Genomic DNA, 22,196 nt, shown 5'->3' on the forward strand with positions numbered 1-22,196 from the left:
TCTTAATCTTAGCTAAAGAACATAAGATCACTCCCGAACGGCAGGTGGCGCTTCAGCCCATCAGAGCTTCCCCCCTGTTCAGACTGCGCTTGTAGATCTCCTGATCCGCCCCTCCTGCTCTGCGCTGGACTCGCCTGACCTCAGCACCACGTTACTGGATCCTCAGCTGCTGCGCTATCCTTGCACTATTGCACTGCTAATCTGTCACTGTAGATATAACTCACTGTAATCCTAACTTGCTGCATCCTAGTTCATATTGTATTCTAGTAGTGTTATTATTTGCACTGACTGTAAACTACACTGTATTTAAATATGAAGCTTGCATTGTAACCCTGTGCTGTAAAGGCGCCTGCCAAATAAATAAATACATAAATAATAATAATAAGTAACTTATCTGATAAAAGTAAGAGCCAGCGCCATCTAGAGCTCTTCCACTTTGGATATTTTTTTGTTGTTGCTGGTAATACACCAGCTATGCACTAGATGGCGCTTACTGGTATAAAGACTGTTTACCTGGTGTAGAAAGACTGGCCAATGTAAAACTGTACTACATTTTAATATTATGAAATTATTTAATTATTAATGAAACATTTAGCAGAAGCTTTTATGCAAAGCGACTTACAGAGACTAGGGGGTGAACTCTGCATCATCAACTGCTGCTGCTGCAGAGTCACTTCCAATAGGAGCTCGTTTGTTTGACGTCTCATCCGAAGGACGGTGCACAAGTGCCTTGCTCAGGGTCACACACACACAGTGAGTGAGCTGGGATTGAACCCTGAACCTCCTGGTAACAAGCCCCCTTTCTTTAACCACTGGATCACCGAGCCGACACTGTGAAGAGAGGCGTTTAGTATAGACCGATAGCCCCACCCCAGTGGAGCCCGCACACAGCTGGTCGGGTATAATAAATTAGCTCCTTGGGGCAAAGCCAGATAGGGTGATATAATTAAAGCTACACCCCGCTTTGCCCCACACCGGCCCCCCTCCCTTCCCGTCCCGGACACAGATAGGTCAGGGGAGTCCGGTTGCAGGATCTAAAATTAGCGGGCAGCTGCCCACGTGATCTGTGCTCGGGGAACGGCCTACCGCCAGTTTATTTAAAACCACAGTTAGGGTTGCGTACTCGATTCTGACAATCCAATACACACCGTTACATTAAAATCCCTTCTTTTTTTCTTTAAAATCCATTTCCTTACCTTCCTTGTTGGTTATTACCCCTTTAAAGGGGGGACCAGTGATACCGTTGGTATATTGCCAGTGTTTTTTTGTTTTTTTTCAAAACCTCGCTTAAAAGATGCATCGGCCTGTTGCGGGTTGGATTTGAACATCTTTATTATTGTTATTATTATTATTATTATTATTATTATTATTATTATTATTATTATTATTATTATTATTATTAATAAACTACATTTTGTTTTTATGAGGTAATTATTTTCCCTCACCCAATTTTCCTAGAAAAAGCATGCGCTGGCATAAATTAATACATTACTACTCCAGCATATGATATATTTACATGTGCTATTATGACTAACATGACTTTTAAGGTGGAGCGGTCCCCGTTTTGCTGTTGTTTCTGAAAAAAACCCCTAACATTTCAGTACTGCATTGATATTGGCCTGTCACCATTACTGCGTCGTGATAGAGAAATCCCTGACAATGAAACAGCAAGCGCGCTCCCGACACCGCTCGTTCTCGCTACCACACGTAACCGCAAAAAAAAAAGAGAGACACAGATATGAATAAATATCTATTACACAGATTGTCCTTTTGAAAGTGAGTTAAAAACGCGGTCGTAAGTCACTCCCAACCCGTGTGTTATATCTTTAAAAAAAAATGAAAATAAAATCTGTCACGGAGAGAGCCCGGTAGCGCGCGTCCTCGCCGTCGTCTCGCCTTTTCGAGTCAGAGGGCTGAGAGGTGACGCGCAGGCGCAGTGGCGGAGGCGGCGGCGGCGGCGCGCCGGTGTGTTAACGAGCGCCAGAGTTTCTGTGAAGCCGCCGCCGCCGCCGCCGCCTCACCCTGGACTTGACTGGGCGAGCAGCCGCAAGACACCGCCGCATAGGAACAGCAGGAGGGGCAGCTTCGAAGAAGAACACGCCGCAGCAGCGAGGAGAGCAAGCTTAGGTGGGGGAGGAGAGACAAGCAGAGACAGACGAGCGCTCAATCACAACAACAAAAAAAAAAAAAACACAAGGAAAGAAAGACAGCGGACGGGGTGAGTAAACCGCGAAACAACTTTTATTATTAGGACACTTGTACTGGTCGGGAGCGCGCACAAGCCAGTTCTCCTCCTCCCCTCTACGTTCTAATCTCGCGCTGAGTTAATTCATTATATTTGGAGAAAATAACGGCTTTTGCGCGTGAGCGGCGGTTATTCGTTTTTTAAATTTGATTTGATTGTTTTCATTCTCACAATGGACCCGCTAGCCGTTATTGCCAGAGAGAAACAGATTAAATAAAACGTTGTTCACCCCCCCTCTCCCCTCCCCACCGACTGTGATTTCTAGAACAAGCCTAGGTTGGTTGTTCAATGTACAGTGTTATAATCACTGACATGAGGTGATTTTTTTTTGTCATGCTAGCAAACTGACTGAATTAAAATAGAATACCAGCATCTATATAAAAAAAGTCAGCATATTATTACAAACGGTCATAGTATATTTCCATGGGTGTGCGTGTTGGTTGGCATTTGGCTAGCGTCAGCCCGTTTTGGGCTCTCTCTCTGAGTCGCTGTCACTTTTTTCCTCCCGCTAGCGGTTGCCTTTTACATTACTTAAGTTACCGGGTAGCAGTGTGGCTTTTGCACCTGCTGTTGCTGCTGCGGGGCGGCGACCTTTTCCTTTGAATGACCCCCGCCCCCCCCCCCCCCAGTCACAGTTACGATAAACCGAGGCAGCCTGGGCCCTGAGAATTTGAAGCAGTGTGGGCCTTTTTTCACCATTATATTTCCATAATTTAGACTGCCACACACACATATATATCAGTGATATTACTGTCTCATGTTTCTCTGAGTAACGTCAGGGCAATGTACCGACACCGTTTAGGCGCATAGACAGCAAACGGCAGTACTGGCATAGCCGGTGCTGGGCCAGGTCGTTTATAAACATTTACAAAATACAAATTCATTGGCTTTTTTTTTTTTTTTTTTACTGAAAAACAACTAAAACACACAGAAATTAATTATCATTTCAAGTTTTAGTTGTCTTGTTAATGAGGACTGAGGGCCCGTTACGTTGCCTTATGTACTTACCTTAATTTTAAACACGTTTCTGAGCCTATTTCGGAGTGTATTTGTAAGCGCAGGATCGTGTTTGGATATATTCAAGCATTTATATATATCTTTTTTAAAACAGAATCAAGTTGATCTGGTTCCTGTGATAGCAGTGCTGTGGTAGGTAACGTGACGTTACTAGATTTCGTTTAAAACATTATAGAGTAAAGCAATCACTGTTTAAAATAAGTTTCACACATTCGTTTTATTTGGCGAGTGATGTTTGAGTTAAAGTGATTAGCTTAACAATATTCCATAAAACTGATCTTTTGTGCACATCCGTTCGTTATACATATATTGAAAGAAACTAACTATATAATAAATATGTATTTATTTAATTATTTATTGTATAAACACTCTTTTTGGAGGTACAATTTTAATTGGATTATATAGAATATTAGAAATATAGCCTTTATCCAAAACGATTTACAGAGACTAGGGGGGTGAACTCTGCATCATCAACAACTGCTGCTGCTGCTGCAGAGTCACTTCCAATAGGAGCTTGTTTGTTTGACGTCTCATCTGAAGGACGGAGCACAAGGAGGTTCAGCGACTCGCTCAGGGTCACACACACACAGGGAGTCAGTGGCTGAGCCTTTTCTTTGACCACTGGACCACCAAGTGACTACCTAAACCACTGGGAACATTAAAGAACAATTAAATTCTGTCCTATTATAGGGATGGAAATAAGACTCCTATTGCACAGCTGCGTCATCCAGTCCAGGCTTTACTACCAGCTTGATCAGCCCCAGTGTGTCTAGGTAACAAGCTCTGGTGTGTCTTATTATTAAACTCCTAGTAAAACCTGGACTGGATCACACTGCTATGCAACACTTTGTTTCCATTGCTGTATTCAATGAGATCTCCCTAGTCAGGGTGAATAGTGTGGTACGTCCTTCGGATGAGACAAACAGGGTCTGTTATAAGTGACTCAGCAGTTGTTGATGATGCAGAGTTCACCCTCTCGTCTCTGTAAGTCGCTTTGGATAAAAGCGTCTGCTAAACGACTCGTTAATAATGCTAACGAAGTGACCTGACGGGCTGACGGGCGTCTCCTCCCCCCTCCCTCAGACGCAGAGAGGAGTGATGGCGGACGCGGATTTGGATTTCCAGACGGGCGATGCTGGCGCCTCGTCCACCTTCCCCATGCAGTGCTCCGCCCTGCGCAAGAACGGCTTTGTGGTGCTCAAGGGCCGGCCCTGCAAGATCGTGGAGATGAGCACCTCCAAGACAGGCAAGCACGGCCATGCCAAGGTGAGGAGGGGCTGGCATCAGGGAAGAGACTGGAGCCTTTGTGTGTCTGTCTGTCTGCCTGCCTGTCTGTCTGCCTGCCTGTCTGTCTGTCTGTCTGTGTGTCTGTCTGTAATGCATTACATGGCACTAGAGACTGGAGCCTCTGTGTGTCTGTCTGCCTGTCTTTGTGTCTGTATGTCTGTCTCTGTGTGTGTGTGTGTGTATCTGTCTGTCTATCTGTCTGTCTGTGTGTCTATCTGTCTGTCTGTCTGCCTGCCTGCCTGTCTGTCTGTCTGTCTGTAATGCATTACATGGTACTAGAGACGGAAGCCACTGTTAAGAATTCAGTGAATGGGGAAATTGTTCTGCAATAAAGACTCCTATTGCACAGCAGTGTCACCCATTCCAGGTTTTACTACCAGCTTGATCAGCCCCCAGTGTGTCTAGGTAACAAGCTCGGTGTGTCTTATTATTAAACTCTTAGTAAAACCAGGCATGGATCAAAGTGCTGTGCAATGGGAGTCTGATTTCCATCCCTGGTGCCTGTCAGTCAGTCTTCTCTTGACGTTAAGAAACTGCACAGGAGCTCGCCAGCTGTCCCGGGTTCGACCCCCGTGCTGGCCCACCTCCCCTGTCCTCACTGACCGCTCTGTGCGGGCCGTGTCCCCGCAGGTCCACATGGTCGGGATCGACATCTTCAGTGGAAAGAAGCACGAAGACATCTGCCCTTCAACTCACAACATGGACGTGCCGAACATCAAGAGGAACGACTATCAGGTACAGCATGAGGAGGGACTGGGAGGGAGGGAAGCAGTGTGGCTCTAGTGGAGCTGAGGAGGGACTGGGAGGGAGGGAAGCAGTGTGGCTCTAGTGGAGCTGAGGAGGGACTGGGAGGGAGGGAAGCAGTGTGGCTCTAGTGGAGCTGAGGAGGGACTGGGAGGGAGGGAAGCAGTGTGGCTCTAGTGGAGCTGAGGAGGGACTGGGAGGGAGGGAAGCAGTGTGGCTCTAGTGGAGCTGAGGAAGGACTGGGAGGGAGGGAAGCAGTGTGGCTCTAATGGAGCTGAGGAGGGGCTGGGAGGGAGGGAAGCAGTGTGGCTCTAGTGGAGCTGAGGAGGGACTGGGAGGGAGGGAAGCAGTGTGGCTCTAGTGGAGCTGAGGAGGGACTGGGAGGGAGGGAAGCAGTGTGGCTCTAATGGAGCTGAGGAGGGGCTGGGAGGGAGGGAAGCAGTGTGGCTCTAGAGCTCAGAGCTGAGGAGGGACTGGGAGGGAGGGAAGCAGTGTGGCTCTAGTGGCTGTGTGGATTACTGTTGGTTATTCCCGGTGTGAAGCGGGCTGGGTAGCAGGCTCTCTCTGATTGCTCCTCCCCCTCAGCTGATCGGGATCCAGGACGGATACCTCTCTCTGCTCCAGGACAGCGGGGAGGTGCGGGAGGACCTGAGGCTGCCCGAGGGAGAGCTGGGCAAGGAGATTGAGAGCAAGTACGAGGCAGGGGAGGAGATCCTGGTGAGTGGGGCTGGGTGCTGCACCCAAGTCGCTTCCTTCTTGTTTCCCCCCCCCACCATCCCCCCATACCTCCTCAGTTAATGGTAGTGGATATTTTTTTAGTGAAGCATAGGGAAGCATTGTAAAGCACAGAGAGGTCTGGTAAAGCATAGGGAAGCATTGTAAAGCACAGAGAGGTGTGGTAAAGCATAGGGAAGCATTGTAAAGCACAGAGAGGTCTGGTAAAGCATAGGGAAGCATTGTAAAGCACAGAGAGGTCTGGTAAAGCATAGGGAAGCATTGTAAAGCACAGGGAGGTGTGGTAAAGCATAGGGAAGCATTGTAAAGCACAGAGAGGTCTGGTAAAGCATAGGGAAGCATTGTAAAGCACAGAGAGGTGTGGTAAAGCATAGGGAAGCATTGTAAAGCACAGAGAGGTCTGGTAAAGCATAGGGAAGCATTGTAAAGCACAGAGAGGTGTGGTAAAGCATAGGGAAGCATTGTAAAGCACAGAGAGGTCTGGTAAAGCATAGGGAAGCATTGTAAAGCACAGAGAGGTCTGGTAAAGCATAGGGAAGCATTGTAAAGCACAGAGAGGTGTGGTAAAGCATAGGGAAGCATTGTAAAGCACAGAGAGGTGTGGTAAAGCATAGGGAAGCATTGTAAAGCACAGAGAGGTCTGGTAAAGCATAGGGAAGCATTGTAAAGCACAGAGAGGTCTGGTAAAGCATAGGGAAGCTTTGTAAAGCACAGAGAGGTCTGGTAAAGCATAGGGAAGCATTGTAAAGCACAGAGAGGTCTGGTAAAGCATAGGGAAGCATTGTAAAGCACATAGACGTGTGGTAAAGCATAGGGAAGCATTGTAAAGCATAGAGAGGTGTGGTAAAGCATAGGGATGCATTGTAAAGCACAGAGAGGTCTGGTAAAGCATAGGGAAGCATTGTAAAGCATAGAGAGGTGTGGTAAAGCATAGGGATGCATTGTAAAGCACAGAGAGGTCTGGTAAAGCATAGGGAAGCACTGTAAAGCACAGAGAGGTCTGGTAAAGCATAGGGAAGCACTGTAAAGCACAGAGAGGTCTGGTAAAGCATAGGGAAGCACTGTAAAGCACAGAGAGGTCTGGTAAAGCATAGGGATGCATTGTAAAGCACAGAGAGGTCTGGTAAAGCATAGGGAAGCATTGTAAAGCACAGAGAGGTCTGGTAAAGCATAGGGAAGCACTGTAAAGCACAGAGAGGTCTGGTAAAGCATAGGGAAGCACTGTAAAGCACAGAGAGGTCTGGTAAAGCATAGGGAAGCATTGTAAAGCACAGAGAGGTCTGGTAAAGCATAGGGAAGCACTGTAAAGCACAGAGAGGTCTGGTAAAGCATAGGGAAGCACTGTAAAGCACAGAGAGGTCTGGTAAAGCATAGGGAAGCATTGTAAAGCACAGAGAGGTCTGGTAAAGCATAGGGAAGCATTGTAAAGCACAGGGAGGTGTGGTAAAGCATAGGGAAGCATTGTAAAGCACAGAGAGGTCTGGTAAAGCATAGGGAAGCATTGTAAAGCACAGAGAGGTGTGGTAAAGCATAGGGAAGCATTGTAAAGCACAGAGAGGTCTGGTAAAGCATAGGGAAGCATTGTAAAGCACAGAGAGGTGTGGTAAAGCATAGGGAAGCATTGTAAAGCACAGAGAGGTCTGGTAAAGCATAGGGAAGCATTGTAAAGCACAGAGAGGTCTGGTAAAGCATAGGGAAGCATTGTAAAGCACAGAGAGGTGTGGTAAAGCATAGGGAAGCATTGTAAAGCACAGAGAGGTGTGGTAAAGCATAGGGAAGCATTGTAAAGCACAGAGAGGTCTGGTAAAGCATAGGGAAGCATTGTAAAGCACAGAGAGGTCTGGTAAAGCATAGGGAAGCTTTGTAAAGCACAGAGAGGTCTGGTAAAGCATAGGGAAGCATTGTAAAGCACAGAGAGGTCTGGTAAAGCATAGGGAAGCATTGTAAAGCACATAGACGTGTGGTAAAGCATAGGGAAGCATTGTAAAGCATAGAGAGGTGTGGTAAAGCATAGGGATGCATTGTAAAGCACAGAGAGGTCTGGTAAAGCATAGGGAAGCATTGTAAAGCATAGAGAGGTGTGGTAAAGCATAGGGAAGCATTGTAAAGCACAGAGAGGTCTGGTAAAGCATAGGGATGCATTGTAAAGCACAGAGAGGTCTGGTAAAGCATAGGGAAGCACTGTAAAGCACAGAGAGGTCTGGTAAAGCATAGGGAAGCACTGTAAAGCACAGAGAGGTCTGGTAAAGCATAGGGAAGCACTGTAAAGCACAGAGAGGTCTGGTAAAGCATAGGGATGCATTGTAAAGCACAGAGAGGTCTGGTAAAGCATAGGGAAGCATTGTAAAGCACAGAGAGGTCTGGTAAAGCATAGGGAAGCACTGTAAAGCACAGAGAGGTCTGGTAAAGCATAGGGAAGCACTGTAAAGCACAGAGAGGTCTGGTAAAGCATAGGGAAGCATTGTAAAGCACAGAGAGGTCTGGTAAAGCATAGGGAAGCACTGTAAAGCACAGAGAGGTCTGGTAAAGCATAGGGAAGCACTGTAAAGCACAGAGAGGTCTGGTAAAGCATAGGGAAGCATTGTAAAGCACAGAGAGGTCTGGTAAAGCATAGGGAAGCATTGTAAAGCACAGAGAGGTCTGGTAAAGCATAGGGAAGCACTGTAAAGCACAGAGAGGTCTGGTAAAGCATAGGGAAGCATTGTAAAGCACAGAGAGGTCTGGTAAAGCACAGAGAGGTCTGGTAAAGCAGATTAAACCATTGGAAAGCATGGAGGAACCTGCAGTAATACAGTGTGAACGGATCACAGGGACCCTTTGTAAAGGTTACAGTGGTATATCACACGCCTCTCCCTCTCTCTCCAGATCACTGTTCTGTCCGCTATGAACGAGGAGTGCGCCGTCGCTATCAAGGCCATGACTAAATAAACAGCACAGGTAAGCAAGTTATTAAGAAAAAAAACCTGCGCGTTCACCTTCTCGAAGAATCTGTCATTCTTATCTTACACTGCCCGGCCACTTTATTAGGACCTGCGTGTATCCATGGCTGCCGTTGTCTGATTCTTTTCTCTCTCTCTCTCTCTCTCTGCCTGTCTATCTGTCCATCTTCCTTCCTTCCCGACTGTCTCCTTCTCTCTCTGCCTTCCTGTCTTGTCTGCATGTGTCTCTGTCGCCTCCCTCCTCATCACAGGAGCTGGACGGAGAAGCGCTGGATCTCAATGCGAACAGAAGACAACAGCAAGGCTACGGTTATCATTTTCTCGCGAGTTGTCTTTACGTTCGAACCCTGTGGGATGAAATAATAAAAATAAAGAAATAAAAAAAAAATTGGCACCTCTCCCAAAGCCACAACCCATTGTATCAAGAAGCTTATGAAACCGAGTCCCTGTGTCGGCCATTTTGGATCTTCCTGCTGTGTAGTTAACACACAACGCCGTCTCTGTGTTAGAGCCACAATGGCTCCAGTTTCCTAACCTCCTGTACTCTACCAACCTCAAAAAAACCCCAGAAAAATCGATTTTGCCTGCTTTAAAATCCTTTTTTTAACCAGCGATGCCAGGTGTTGCAATGAAGCAGAACACACACACATATACACACAGCTCTGGCCAAAAGTTTTGCATCACCTAGAATTATAGGACTGAGACATAATAAAATAATAATAATAATACTACTTTCTGTGTCTTCAATCAAACCTCATAAGGGGGGCGGGGTTTTCAGGTCTGTCTGTCTTTATGTCTGTCTCACCAATTGTATGCCGTTGTTTTGCTTTTGCAATACAGTTATACACTTCTGCCATTGTTTTGTTTTTTATAACAGATCCCTAAACTAAAGTGTTAGCTATTACTCTGTGTGTCTCCCCCCCTCCGATTTGGCACAGCCCTGGTGGGGGGCATGTTCTCCTGGTATACCCCGGGGGCCCTTGATGACTCTGGAAGGCTGAACCAATAGTTTACTGAAGCATCCAGTCCAGCCAACAATGCTGAGCCCTGATGGCTGCTTTCAATAACGCCCCCCTCAACTGAGCCAGAATGGATTGAGGATCACGACAGAGACTTCTTCCACGGACACCACAGCGATCTCAATCCGACTGTGTGAAGGATTCGTCATCCCGATCCTCTGCCTGCCTCTCTGCACTCAATATTAACGAGGGAATGGATCTTCCAGCGCCTTGTGGAGTCTGGGCCATGTTAACCTGAGACTAGGCACAGGGCCTAATAAAGTGGCCAGGCACAGTCAGGCTAATGCTTTTCAGAGTTACAGTTCGATGTAGGTTTACTCGTAAGACAACAATACTCTCTGGTGTTTTACTGTGCAGAGGGAAACGAGTGCAGAAACAGCTGCTTGGGTTTGCGTGGATCGCTGTTCTCCGCAGAGTCTAAGAAAAGCAGCGATCTCTACAAACCCGAGCCGCTGTTTCTTCACTCTGAATGCTGAATCAACCAGCGACCCTCGCCTGATCTCAGTGGACAGCTCCATCCCAGTAACCGGGATCGCGTCCTGCAGCTCCACCAGCGGGATTCAGTATTGGGGATCAGTTCAGGATTTGTAAATTAAGAAAAGTCGATAAGGAATAGCAGGGGGGGGAAAAAAAAAAAAAAAAAGCACTTGTTTTTTATTCGTTGACCACAAAAATATAAATGCTAGACATTATTATCATTGCAAAGCAATTAGACAAAGGCATTGCGAGGTACAAAAAGAGATTTAAAAGGAAGAAAAAAACACACACGTACAGAGAACATCAAAGCAGTAAATGTACACAATTATGTGGCCTTAGTTTACAATGACAGTAGCAATCTTCTGTAATGCTGTAGATAAGTTTTCTTTCTGTCCAAACACTGAGCTACTCAAACCCACTGCAGCCCAGCGCTGTCACTAACCACTGAGCTACTCAAACCCACTGCAGCCCAGCGCTGTCACTAACCACTGAGCTACTCAAACCCACTGCAGCCCAGCGCTGTCACTAACCACTGAGCTACTCAAACCCGCTGCAGCCCAGCGCTGTCACTAACCACTGAGCTACTCAAACCCGCTGCAGCCCAGCGCTGTCACTAACCACTGAGCTACTCAAACCCGCTGCAGCCCAGCGCTGTCACTAACCACTGAGCTACTCAAACCCACTGCAGCCCAGCGCTGTCACTAACCACTGAGCTACTCAAACCCGCTGCAGCCCAGCACTGTCACTAACCACTGAGCTACTCAAACCCACTGCAGCCCAGCACTGTCACTAACCACTGAGCTACTCAAACCCGCTGTAGCCCAGCGCTGTCACTAACCACTGAGCTACTCAAACCCGCTGCAGCCCAGCGCTGTCACTAATCACTGAGCTACTCAAACCCACTGCAGCCCAGCGCTGTCACTAACCACTGAGCTACTCAAACCCACTGCAGCCCAGCGCTGTCACTAACCACTGAGCTACTCAAACCCGCTGCAGCCCAGCGCTGTCACTAACCACTGAGCTACTCAAACCCACTGCAGCCCAGCGCTGTCACTAACCACTGAGCTACTCAAACCCGCTGCAGCCCAGCGCTGTCACTAACCACTGAGCTACTCAAACCCGCTGCAGCCCAGCGCTGCCACTAACCACTGAGCTACTCAAACCCACTGCAGCCCAGCGCTGTCACTAACCACTGAGCTACTCAAACCCGCTGCAGCCCAGCGGTCACTAACCACTGAGCTACTCAAACCCACTGCAGCCCAGCGCTGTCACTAACCACTGAGCTACTCAAACCCGCTGCAGCCCAGCGCTGTCACTAACCACTGAGCTACTCAAACCCACTGCCTTCCACACTGCAGCCCAGCGCTTGCTTTCTTTCTCTAACCAGAGCTACTCAAACCCGCTGCCTTCCACACTGCAGCCCAGCTCTTTCTTGAACCACTGAGCTACTTAATTCTGGTGCAGTGACGCAAACCCAGTTAATAATGATCTCTCTTATTATTTGGACACCTTCACTGCTACAATGTCATCATTAGTGGCCTATTTCAAAAAACACTGTACCGAAAAAGCAATCAGTCTGGATTTGTGTATCCTTTTAATGTGATTTTCTACAGTTTAATGCATCCAGAGACAAAGCCATTGTATTATATTGTCTACAGAGTTCAATTCAAATCTCCAAAACGAGCCACGCTGGGTCCTCTTGATGAAAAGGCAGTGCGAGTGACTCGAGTCCGTGAATCATTTCCTTTGTAGCTGAAATTCTTGATACATTAAAAGAAACTTAATTTCATGACAAACGTTTGCGACTAGAAGTCTTTTCCAATGTCTTCTTTTGAAGCGTCTGGCGTGGAATTTGACATGGGCTTCTCGTGGAAACGTTTGCCAGTGAGTTTATTAAGTTTCTTTTAGTTTACTAAATTCAGCACTATTGAGTATTTAACAGGCACGGACAGGGTTACATTTTTTCAGGGTCTAAAAACAGATATTTCACGATTATAAACACATTTGTTCAACCAGAAAAAAGAATAGCGTTGCCTCATTCAAAACCCATCAATTTTCTCTTACAGTTATTATACAGGAAACGTCACAGAAATTGTGAAATCCATTCTTCAGAATTTTTCCACCGAGCTAAGCTGGTGAAAAACTGCTGGCAGAAAACATCTTCCCTACAGAGAGTTTCGTGAAAAGTTAACAGAAAAAGCTGCCTGTTGGAACACAGGCTTTAGGGAACCAGATCGCACAGAACCGAAAGAGAAAAATCTCACCCTAGAGACCCACAGAACTGAGTTCGCTTGGAAACAGGGAGCGCTGAAAAAAAAAAATGTAAAAAGCCACGGAAATGAAATCCACAGATCTTCTTAGAAAAACAAAACAGGACAGCAGAGGATTTTAACAAGCCCAGGGTGGTTAGGACACGCCCCCCTCCCCCTCTCTCTCTGTTGCCACGGTTACTTGTGGTAGAAGCGCTGTCCCGGTTGGCTGTGAGAGATGTAGGCGTGGCGAGGGGCGGGCTGTGGGGAGCTCTGGAAAGTCACCTGTCGAGGAGGGGAGAGAGAGAGAGAGAGGATCGTTCAGGGATCAGAATGGATACAGGATTATAAACGAGGTGCTACGTCTCAAAGGGTTAGAGCCACAGTTTGAAATAACAGATTATTAATATTATCATTACTAGTATTTGGCAGACGCCTTTATCCCAGGCGTCTCACGCAGGTGTTACAGGGCAGCACAGGGTTACAATGCAAGCTTCGTATTGAAATACAGTGTAGTTTACAGTCAGTGCAAATAATAATACTACTAGAATACAATATGAACTAGGATGCAGCAAGTTAGGATCACAGCGAGTTATATCTACAGTGACATGTTAGCAGTGCAATAGCGCAAGGATAGCGCATCAGCTAGTGGTGCTGAGGTCAGGCGAGTCCAGCGCAGAGCAGGAGGGGCGGATCAGGAGATCTACAAGCGCAGGCTGAACAGGGGGGTCTTGAGGAGGCGGCTTTAAACCGCGGATCAGGTTCATATGCGTCATGATCGTGGTTCCCGTTTGCCTCATAATTATTATTATTATTATTTTATTTCTTAGCAGACGCCCTTATCCAGGGCGACTTACAATTCTTTCAAGATATCTCATTATTTTTACATACAATTCCCCATTTATACAGTTTTTACTGGAGCAATCTAGGTAAAGTACCTTGCTCAAGGGTACAGCAGCAGTGTCCCCCCCCCACATGGGATTGAACCCACGACCCTCCGGTCAAGAGTCCAGAGCCCTCACCACTACTCCACACTGCTGCCCCATAATGCCATCAGAGCAGCGCTTTTATACTTGTTATAATAACACAGGTCAAACAGCACACAGTCTCCTAACGAGGGCTCCTGGCTGTCGCGTTTTCTGTATCATGTGTTGTCTTTTCTGATGGAGAATGTGAGATGTACGAAGCAGTGATACAGGGTAGGTTAGATGCAGCTTGAGGCTGGAAGAGCAGCGCTGGTGTGTTTCGCTGTGCGAATGAATGAGGGAACGAGACTCACAGAGTGTGTGGGCTGAGGCGGGGTCCCGTGGGTGAAACTCCCTGGAGAGGCGGGGCGAGGGGGGTGGGCGTACGGCAAGCCAGACTGTCCAAAACACACAGAGACACGAAACGAGAGTGAGAGAGAGCAGAGAGGAGAGAAGAGAGTGCGAGAGAGAGTGAGAGAGAGAGAGCAGAGATTTTACTTCCATTCCAACTTCCACCAACTCATCCATATTAGATTAAAAAAAACAACAACGACCAAATTTCTCATGCGATACCAGTACAATTTTTTTAATGTTTTAAATATATTCGCTCAAAAGCGAGAACTTCTAAATATAAATATATATATTTATCCTTGTCGGATTCTCCTTGGAGAGAGAGAGACCTGTCTGCTGGATTTGAATTCTTGCAGAAACGCACACACACACACACACGCACGCACACCCAAACAGACCAAAATGATCTAGCTATACTTGGTCATTTACCTGGTACAGAATTACATACAAAAATTCGCTACTTGTTTCTGTGTACAGCTGTGGTCAAAAGTTTTGCACCACCCTATAGAATGAAGTTTTGCCGCCCCCCCCCCCCCGGCACTCACCTTGGCGGGGGGGATCTGCACGGTGATGGGGGGGGTGGGCAGCAGCCCAGCGGTGGGGTGCAGAGCCTGGGGGTGCATGGGTCTCAGTGTGCTCTGAAACAAACAAACACACCCAGGGCGGGGGGGTTAGAGAGAGCTGGGGATATTTTCGCACCAATTTAATATCAGCGTTTCTCTGTTTCAGAACATTGTTCCCAGCGCTGAATCTCTTACTGCTTATATGGTTACTTGTAATAGGCTGCAGCACAGGCAGAATCAGCGAACACTGGACTGTACCACTGAGAGGGGAATGGGGGGTGCTGTTCTTTACCGAGTCAGTGAAGCCAGACTGCTGGTTGGCATGTTCCAACTGCTTCTGTAGGGGGATCCCTGTAGTCTGAATAAAACCTGCTGACACACACAGGAGAGAGAGAGAGAGAGAGAGAGAGAGAGAGAGAGAGAGAGAGAGAGAGAGAGAGAGAGGTTAGTGAACACCATTGTGAAGGTCATTCAGACATTTTATCACTAAGTCAGGGATGGAAATGAGACCCCCGTTGCACAGCGCTTTGCTCCATTCCTCTTTCTGCGGTGAGTTTAATCAGACACCCCTGAGCTGGTTGCCTAGACACGCTGGAGGTAAAACCTGTAAAACCTGGAATGGGTGAAGCTGCTTTGCAACGGGAGTCTTATTCCCATCCCTGTCGTACAGCCCCTGCTGTATCCTGGGGCTGGCAGGGTGCAGACTCACCTTGCTGGGGCGTGAAGTGGCTGTGCATGGCGTAGCCGCCCTGCTGGTGAGGGAGGTACTGCATGGTCTGGAACGCAGAGGCACCTGCAAGCGATACACAGCCTGAGTCACACGCTGCAGAGACACACAGAGAGACAGACACACAGGCGGAGACAGACACACACTCAGGGTCTCAGTACCTCTAAGCTGGGGGCTCCCTGCATAGCTCACTGGCACAGGCTGCCCGGGGGCGTATTGAGAGGCGTGCTGTGATTGGCTCACGCTGTAGGTGCCGTGTGCTGATTGGCTGCTCTGGTACTGCCCGTGTTCCGCGGTTCCGCCACTGAAGCCTGGCTGGCTCTGGTAGTGACGCCCCTGTCACGTGACACAAAACCACCAATCAAACGCTGCGGTCATGATTCACAGTTCATAGCTCTTGAATGACAAATACATGTGATTTAGAGTTGGTTACATGCTTCCCCCTGTCTCAGTTAGTATTTGACTGATAATAAATATCATGCATAATGATTTTATCTTACACAGTTCATTCAAAGTAGCCGTTACCGTCTAATAAGTGATTTTAAAAGACCACTACCCCCAGAAAGGTTAGCTGGTAGTTTTGAGACGCCCCCTAAAAAAAACAACATCATGAGGTAGTTTTGAGACGCTCTCTGGGTTCTTACCGAAATGACTGGGGCCTGGAAGAGCTGCTTACTGCGTTCACTGAGGAGAGCGCTGGACCGATTGTGATTCACTGGACTCCCTGAAGTGGAGGGGAGGAGAGAAGGGGAAGGGGGAGGGGAGGAGAGAAGGATAGGGGAAGGGGGAGGGGGAGGGGAGGAGAGGGGGGGGAGGAGGGGGGGGGGGAGAGGGGGGGAGGAGAGGGGAGGAGAGGGGAGGGGAGGAGGGAGAGGAGAGGGGAGGGGGGAGAGGAGAGGGGGAGGGGAGGGGAGTGGAGGGGAGGAGAGGGGAGGGGAGGAGGAGGAGGGGAGGGGAGGAGAGGGGAGGGGAGGGGGAGGGGGGGGAGAGGAAAGGGGGAGGGGAGAGAAGAGAGGGGGAGGGGAGAGAAGAGAGGGGGAGCAGAGGAGAGGAGACAGGGCAAGGGGGGGAGGAGAACACACAACAGAATGAATCTGAATGAAATGGAACAACTGCACTAGGAAAATAAAAACTGAAGAAGCGAACGACTTCAACTAAAACAGAACTTTTGAAATATCCAAACGTTGTCCCTTTGTTCCTTCTCTCTCTCTCTCTCTCTAGAAGCATGTCGGGTCAGCCCCACTTTGTTCCTTCTCTCTCTCTAGAAGCATGTCGGGTCAGCCCCACTTTGTTCCTTCTCTCTCTCTAGAAGCATGTCGGGTCAGCCCCACTTTGTTCCTTCTCTCTCTCTAGAAGCATGTCGGGTCAGCCCCACTTTGTTCCTTCTCTCTCTCTAGAAGCATGTCGGGTCAGCCCCACTTTGTATTTAGGAGACGTGTTTTGAATAATGTTCTCCTGTAATCCCCGCTCTACGCTGTCCCGCGGAGCCTCTGTGCTGTTCTGTGAGGAGGGTCGGGGGGGTCCAGCGCTTAGAGAAAGGGGTTCGACACCAGGAGGTTCAAATCCCGGCTCAGCCACTGACTCCCTGTGTGTGTGTGACCCTGAGCAAGTCACTGAACCTCCTTGTGCTCCGTCCTTCGGATGAGACGCAAAACAAACGAGCTCCTATTGGAAGTGACTCTGCAGCAGCAGCAGTTGTTGATGATGCATAGTTCACCCCCCTAGTCTCTGTAAGACGCTTTGTATAAAAGCCTCTGCTAATTGACTAATTAATAATAATAATAATAATAATAATAATAATAATAATAATAATAATAATAATAATAATTAGTACTCACCCTGCATGATCAGGTGGTGCGGGCTGGAATGAAGGGGCATTCCCTGCTGGTAGGTTTGTGAAGTCAGAGTGGTCATATCACTGCCAAACACAGACGAACAAAAACACGCCACACTGCCCGTCAGTCTGGATCCTGTACACACTGTCTTTATGCTGACACCCAGGACTGAAGCCCCTGAGACAGCACCACAAGCAAATCTGAAAGGATTATCTACCCTTCCAGCTATTGGGCTGCTGGCACATCATTAGAGACACACTGAGTCGTTTGTAATGAAATGCCATTGCAGTGTAATTGTAATTGATCCTGGGCACACCTGTGTAATTGTAATTGCTGTATAATTGTCCGGACTTACCTCTGCTCTTTGCGTCTCCTCTTCTCCTCCTCGTGCAGGACCTTCTTGAGCTGCAGGAACAGCTGGTGCTTCTCCTCCTGCAGGAGCTGCAGCTTCTCCCCCATCTTCATGATCTGAGAGCGAGAGAGAGAACAAGAGAGAGAGAGGAGAGAGAGGGGGAGCAGCTCAGAGCAGGGTGAGGAAATACAAGCACCAAGGGAAGAATATATGCTGTAAACATACACTTCAGAAAGATGGGAAAACTTCTAGAATGGCAGCACACTGATTCGGAACGCATCACATTACATCAATACAGCTCGGGTTGTGAATTTGTTTCAAAGAATAATGAATGTGGTTCTTAATGGGTTCAGGACTGTAGGATCAACAGCAACGAGCCCGCACTGTGAAAGTGAAGCCCAGTTTGCATTGTGTTTGCCAGGCTTCTAGTATTCTGTGACAAGCCTTCATTTATACCCCTTTAAGTAGGGTTACCACATGACTCCGTGCACACTGGGGCAGTTCAGGCTTTTCAATTCACACCCCAATGCGATTCTTCTACGGCCCTAAACCTAACCCTAACCTCATCCCCAAACCCAAACCCATCCCCACAACCTCATCCCTCAACCCCAAACCCAACCCCATCCCGACCCCAACCTCAACTCCATCCCCAACTCCAACCCCCAAACCAAACCCCAACTCCATCCCCCAACCCCAACCTCAACCCCATATACTCTCTCACCTGCTCCTTAGTCTCTTCCAGAGACATCCTCCCCTCCAAACTCTCTCACCTGCTCCTTGGTCTCTTCCAGAGACATCCTCCCCTCCAAACTCTCTCACCTGCTCCTTGGTCTCTTCCAGAGACATCCTCCCCTCCAAACTCTCTCACCTGCTCCTTGGTCTCTTCCAGAGACATCCTCCCCTCCAAACTCTCTCACCTGCTCCTTGGTCTCTTCCAGAGACATCCTCCCCTCCAAACTCTCTCACCTGCTCCTTGGTCTCTTCCAGAGACATCCTCTCCTCCAAACTCTCTCACCTGCTCCTTGGTCTCTTCCAGAGACATCCTCTCCTCCAAACTCTCTCACCTGCTCCTTGGTCTCTTCCAGAGACATCCTCCCCTCCAAACTCTCTCACCTGCTCCTTGGTCTCTTCCAGAGACATCCTCCCCTCCAAACTCTCTCACCTGCTCCTTGGTCTCTTCCAGAGACATCCTCTCCTCGATCTCCTTCTTCCTCTTCCTCTCCTCCTCCTCCTTCATCTTCTGCTCCATTATCTTATCCACCTCCTCTTCCTCTGCAAAGAGTCAGGAGATACAATGCTTTTTATTGATGTATTTATTCACTGACTTCCCATTCTGTGTACCAGGCCTGCGTTTGCTAGTACACTTGTATATGCTAGTGTTTGTTTATGCATGTGTATATCTGTGTGTATGTATGTATGTATGTATGTATGTGTGTGTATGACACATGCATCCACAATGTCTAGAATTCACATCCTAGCCTTGTATTTAATTGTATTATGCCTGTATTTAATGTATTTGCATTGTTTTGTACTGTTGTATTTCATGTCCTGTATTTCACTGTATTTAATGTGCATTGTCCCTCACTGTCTTGTAAAGCGTTTTGTGATGGTGGTCCACTACGAAAGACGCTATAGAAAATAAATATTGATTGATTGATTGATTGAGGTACAGCATCCAGGGTTGGGGTAAATTCCTGTTTTTTAATTCCATTTCCTTCGAAGGAACTCGAATCGATATAATAACTGTCGCCATTGTTCACCAGCTTTTATCTGAAGCCAATTTAACTGACTAACAAACAGCAGATTCAATTTAAAAGTCGCCAGCGTCTGTGAGAATCTCATTTTAACCGGACGCTGCAAATCGCGATTGCGATCAACAACGTGCTGGAATTGATTACTGGGGAACGGGAATCGGGAATCAATTTGGAAAACAGAATTCAGGCCAGCCCTGACTGTAGCATCAGAGTACTGATACACCCCCACCTGATCAGCCGCTCCGTATATAAGCCCGGGCGCACTCACCTTGCCTCTTGCGTTCTCGCTCTCTCATGATGTGCCGGTGCAGTGCCCGCGCCATGGCGTTGGACAGCTTGGGGCGTTCCAGTAGGGCTGGCATGGCGTCTGTGGGCGAAGTTCACCTATAGGATCCACACAACGGGACGGTCAACATTATTATTATTATTATTATTATTTATTTCTTAAGCAGACGCCCTTATCCAGGGCGACTTACAATTGTTACAAGATATCACATTAATTTTACATACAATTACCCATTTATACAGTTGGGTTTTTACTGGAGCAATCTAGGTAAAGTACCTTGCTCAAGGGTACAGCAGCAGTGTCCCCCACTTGGGATTGAACCCACAACCCTCCGGTCGAGAGACCAGAGCCCCTAACCACTACTCCACACTGCTGCCCCTAGAGGGTGTAAGAGGGTCAAGTTTAAAAAGCAAGTCATTTTCTCTTATGCGAACAAGACACTTCTAATATAACAGTTTGAAAACCAGATGGAAATAAGACTCCCGTTGCACAGCAGTTTGATCCATTCCTGGTTTTACTAGGAGTTTAATAATAAGACACACCTGAGCTTGTTAGCTAGACACACTGGGGCTGATCAAGTGGGAAGTAAAGCCTGGAAATGGGTGAAACTTCTATGCAACATGAGTCTTATTCCCACCCCTGCAATATATTTCATATTCTCTAAAGTATTATGTAGAGACTCCATAGAATAGGATTTATTTTGCCATTATTCACTGCTATTCTAATTAGAAAAACCACATGCACAGTTTTATTAATCACATTACCAATTAAAATGATTAAACGAGTTAAATCTAAATTGTACTGCCCCACTCCAGAGTGGTTTGCAACAGTACCAGTCATGTTACTAAACTGGATGCATTTCACAGTCAGCGATTCACGTTGGGATGTTTTGCATACCATTTTTATATGGTTTAACAATGCAGGGATGGAAATAAGACTCCTACTGCACAGCAGTTTGATCCATTCCTGGTTTTACCCCTGAGCTTGTTAGCTATACACACTGGGGGCTGATCAAGCTGGTAGTAAAACCTGGACTGGGTGACACTGCTGTGCAACAGGAGTCTTATTCCCAGCCCTGAACATGTGTCATATTTGTGTCGATATTCCTGTATCTATCATGACGTTCAATTAATTATACAACTGTAGAATTAAAATGTGCTAAAGCCTTGGGGAGTCCTGTAATCGACGTTTTAATCTTTAAACTATTACAACGGTTTAATTTTCGTGCATTTTTATAATAGTTTAAATGGGACGTCGGAATGTACCGTATTTCGTAACGTCTCCGTGAAAACTCACTAAAATAAAATAAAAACGGTCCACTTTCCTGCGTTATTATAAAACTGTACAGGCCCAGCGACAAGTACAACTGTCCACAAATGCGGGCTTTGTCGCATAAAAGAACACACTTTATTTTAATGTCGATATTTACGTGTGGTTTTGTGTTTATTTCAAAGGGTGTAACTCTCAGAACTGCGCTCCACCGAGCCCTCCGTTTTGTTTTGATTTCTTTAGCCGCTCTTTTATAGTCACTACCTGGATTCCAGTTCGACTCAAGCCCGGTGTTTGGAGCTTTCGCAGATTTTCCCAGGCCTCGTCTCTAATTCCTCGGGTTTTCTCGAGTTGTTTTTTTTTATGGTTTTTTTTTTTTATCTTAATATTTACTTTCAGACGTCGCCCGCCATCTCCGGGAAACAATTCTCAGAGCACAACTGCGTCGTATTTCCGGCGACATGACCTGTACCGGAAACAAAGGCAAACGCCTGGGAGAGGTGTACTTCCGGCGCAAATATGAAGTTTGAGGGAATTGTGGTACTTGTAGTCTTTTAGAGTTTGTGTTTTGTTTTACACAGAAACAAAATGCAATACACAGCTGCAGACATTTGTAAATCTTTTTTTTTTAATGAGTGTGCCTGTCTGTCTGTCTGTCTGCCTGTCTGTCTGCCTGCCTCTGTGTCTGTGTGTCTGTAAATCTGTGCACGTGTTTCCAGTGGTTAAAGAAAAGGGCTTGTAACCAGGAGGTCCCTGGTTCAAATCCCACCTCAGCCACTGACTCATTGTGTGACCCTGAGCAAGTCACTGAACCTCCTTGTGCTCCGTCTTTCGGGTGAGATGTAGTTGTAAGTGACTCTGCAGCTGATGCATAGTTCACACACCCTAGTCTCTGTAAGTCGCCTTGGATAAAAGTGTCTGCTAAATAAACTAATAATAATAATAATAATAATAATAATAATAATAATGTTTCCACCTGTTACTAGGACTGATTTGAAACTACGGTTCATTTCCAGCAGTTTTTTTTTCCGCCCGGCGATTTACAAGTTAATCAAATCAACCCCCCCCCCCCCCCTTACACACGCACACGCACACGCACACGCACACGCACACGCACACGCACACACACACACACACACACACACACACACACACACACACACACACACACACACACACACACACACACACACACACACACACACAGGTGTGGGCAGCAGTGTGGAGTATAGGGCAGCAGTGTGGAGGAGTGGTTAGGGCTCTGGACTCTTGACAGGAGGGTCGTGGGTTCAATCCCAGGTGGGGGACACTGCTGCTGTACCCTTGAGCAAGGTACTTTACCTAGATTGCTCCAGTAAAAACCCAACTGTATAAATGGGTAA

At 47.2% G+C, this 22,196-nt stretch overlaps 2 protein-coding genes across 10 annotated transcripts; one reads left to right on the top strand and one right to left on the bottom strand.

The window, feature by feature from the left end:
* The first annotated feature begins 1,950 nt into the window (after positions 1–1,950).
* On the top strand, positions 1,951–9,695 carry LOC117404640 (eukaryotic translation initiation factor 5A-1). 2 transcript variants are annotated; one of them, XM_059015346.1, is made up of 6 exons: positions 1,951–2,218; positions 4,346–4,528; positions 5,180–5,284; positions 5,879–6,010; positions 8,894–8,965; positions 9,219–9,695. In XM_059015346.1, the coding sequence occupies exons 2-5, from the start codon at positions 4,361–4,363 to the stop codon at positions 8,954–8,956; spliced, it is 468 nt and encodes a 155-aa protein (XP_058871329.1). In that variant the 5' UTR covers positions 1,951–2,218; positions 4,346–4,360; the 3' UTR covers positions 8,957–8,965; positions 9,219–9,695. The 2 variants fall into 2 exon arrangements, with proteins under 2 accessions (XP_058871329.1, XP_058871331.1); XM_059015348.1 differs by lacking the exon at positions 1,951–2,218 and adding an exon at positions 3,305–3,398.
* Positions 9,696–10,620: 925 nt separating this feature from the next.
* Positions 10,621–21,291, bottom strand: LOC117962708 (G protein pathway suppressor 2-like). 8 transcript variants are annotated; one of them, XM_059015340.1, is made up of 12 exons: positions 21,079–21,291; positions 19,528–19,643; positions 18,668–18,777; positions 17,509–17,621; positions 17,157–17,236; positions 15,963–16,033; positions 15,480–15,654; positions 15,301–15,402; positions 14,884–14,963; positions 14,574–14,666; positions 13,992–14,075; positions 10,621–12,997 (listed from the first exon to the last, which is right to left on the bottom strand). In XM_059015340.1, the coding sequence occupies exons 2-12, from the start codon at positions 19,619–19,621 to the stop codon at positions 12,911–12,913; spliced, it is 1,089 nt and encodes a 362-aa protein (XP_058871323.1). In that variant the 5' UTR covers positions 19,622–19,643; positions 21,079–21,291; the 3' UTR covers positions 10,621–12,910. The 8 variants fall into 8 exon arrangements, with proteins under 8 accessions (XP_058871323.1, XP_058871322.1, XP_058871321.1 ...); XM_059015339.1 differs by having other exon boundaries at positions 14,884–14,960; positions 15,963–16,042; XM_059015338.1 differs by having other exon boundaries at positions 15,963–16,042.
* Between the last annotated feature and the right edge of the window lie 905 nt (positions 21,292–22,196).

The sequence above is a fragment of the Acipenser ruthenus genome, chromosome 50, assembly GCF_902713425.1.
Source record: "Acipenser ruthenus chromosome 50, fAciRut3.2 maternal haplotype, whole genome shotgun sequence".
Lineage (NCBI taxonomy): Eukaryota > Metazoa > Chordata > Actinopteri > Acipenseriformes > Acipenseridae > Acipenser > Acipenser ruthenus.

Coding starts and splice junctions, on each gene's coding strand:
- LOC117404640 (XM_059015346.1), top strand. CDS start 4,361: ATGGCGGACGCGGATTTGGATTTCCAGACGGGCGATGCTGGCGCCTCG. Junction 4,529..5,179: donor GCAAGCACGGCCATGCCAAG/GTGAGGAGGGGC, acceptor GTGTCCCCGCAG/GTCCACATGGTCGGGATCGA. Junction 6,011..8,893: donor AGGCAGGGGAGGAGATCCTG/GTGAGTGGGGCT, acceptor CTCTCTCTCCAG/ATCACTGTTCTGTCCGCTAT.
- LOC117962708 (XM_059015338.1), bottom strand. CDS start 19,621: ATGCCAGCCCTACTGGAACGCCCCAAGCTGTCCAACGCCATGGCGCGG. Junction 17,237..17,508: donor AGGAGACGCAAAGAGCAGAG/GTAAGTCCGGAC, acceptor TGTGTTTGGCAG/TGATATGACCACTCTGACTT. Junction 14,964..15,300: donor CCACTTCACGCCCCAGCAAG/GTGAGTCTGCAC, acceptor TGTGTGTGTCAG/CAGGTTTTATTCAGACTACA.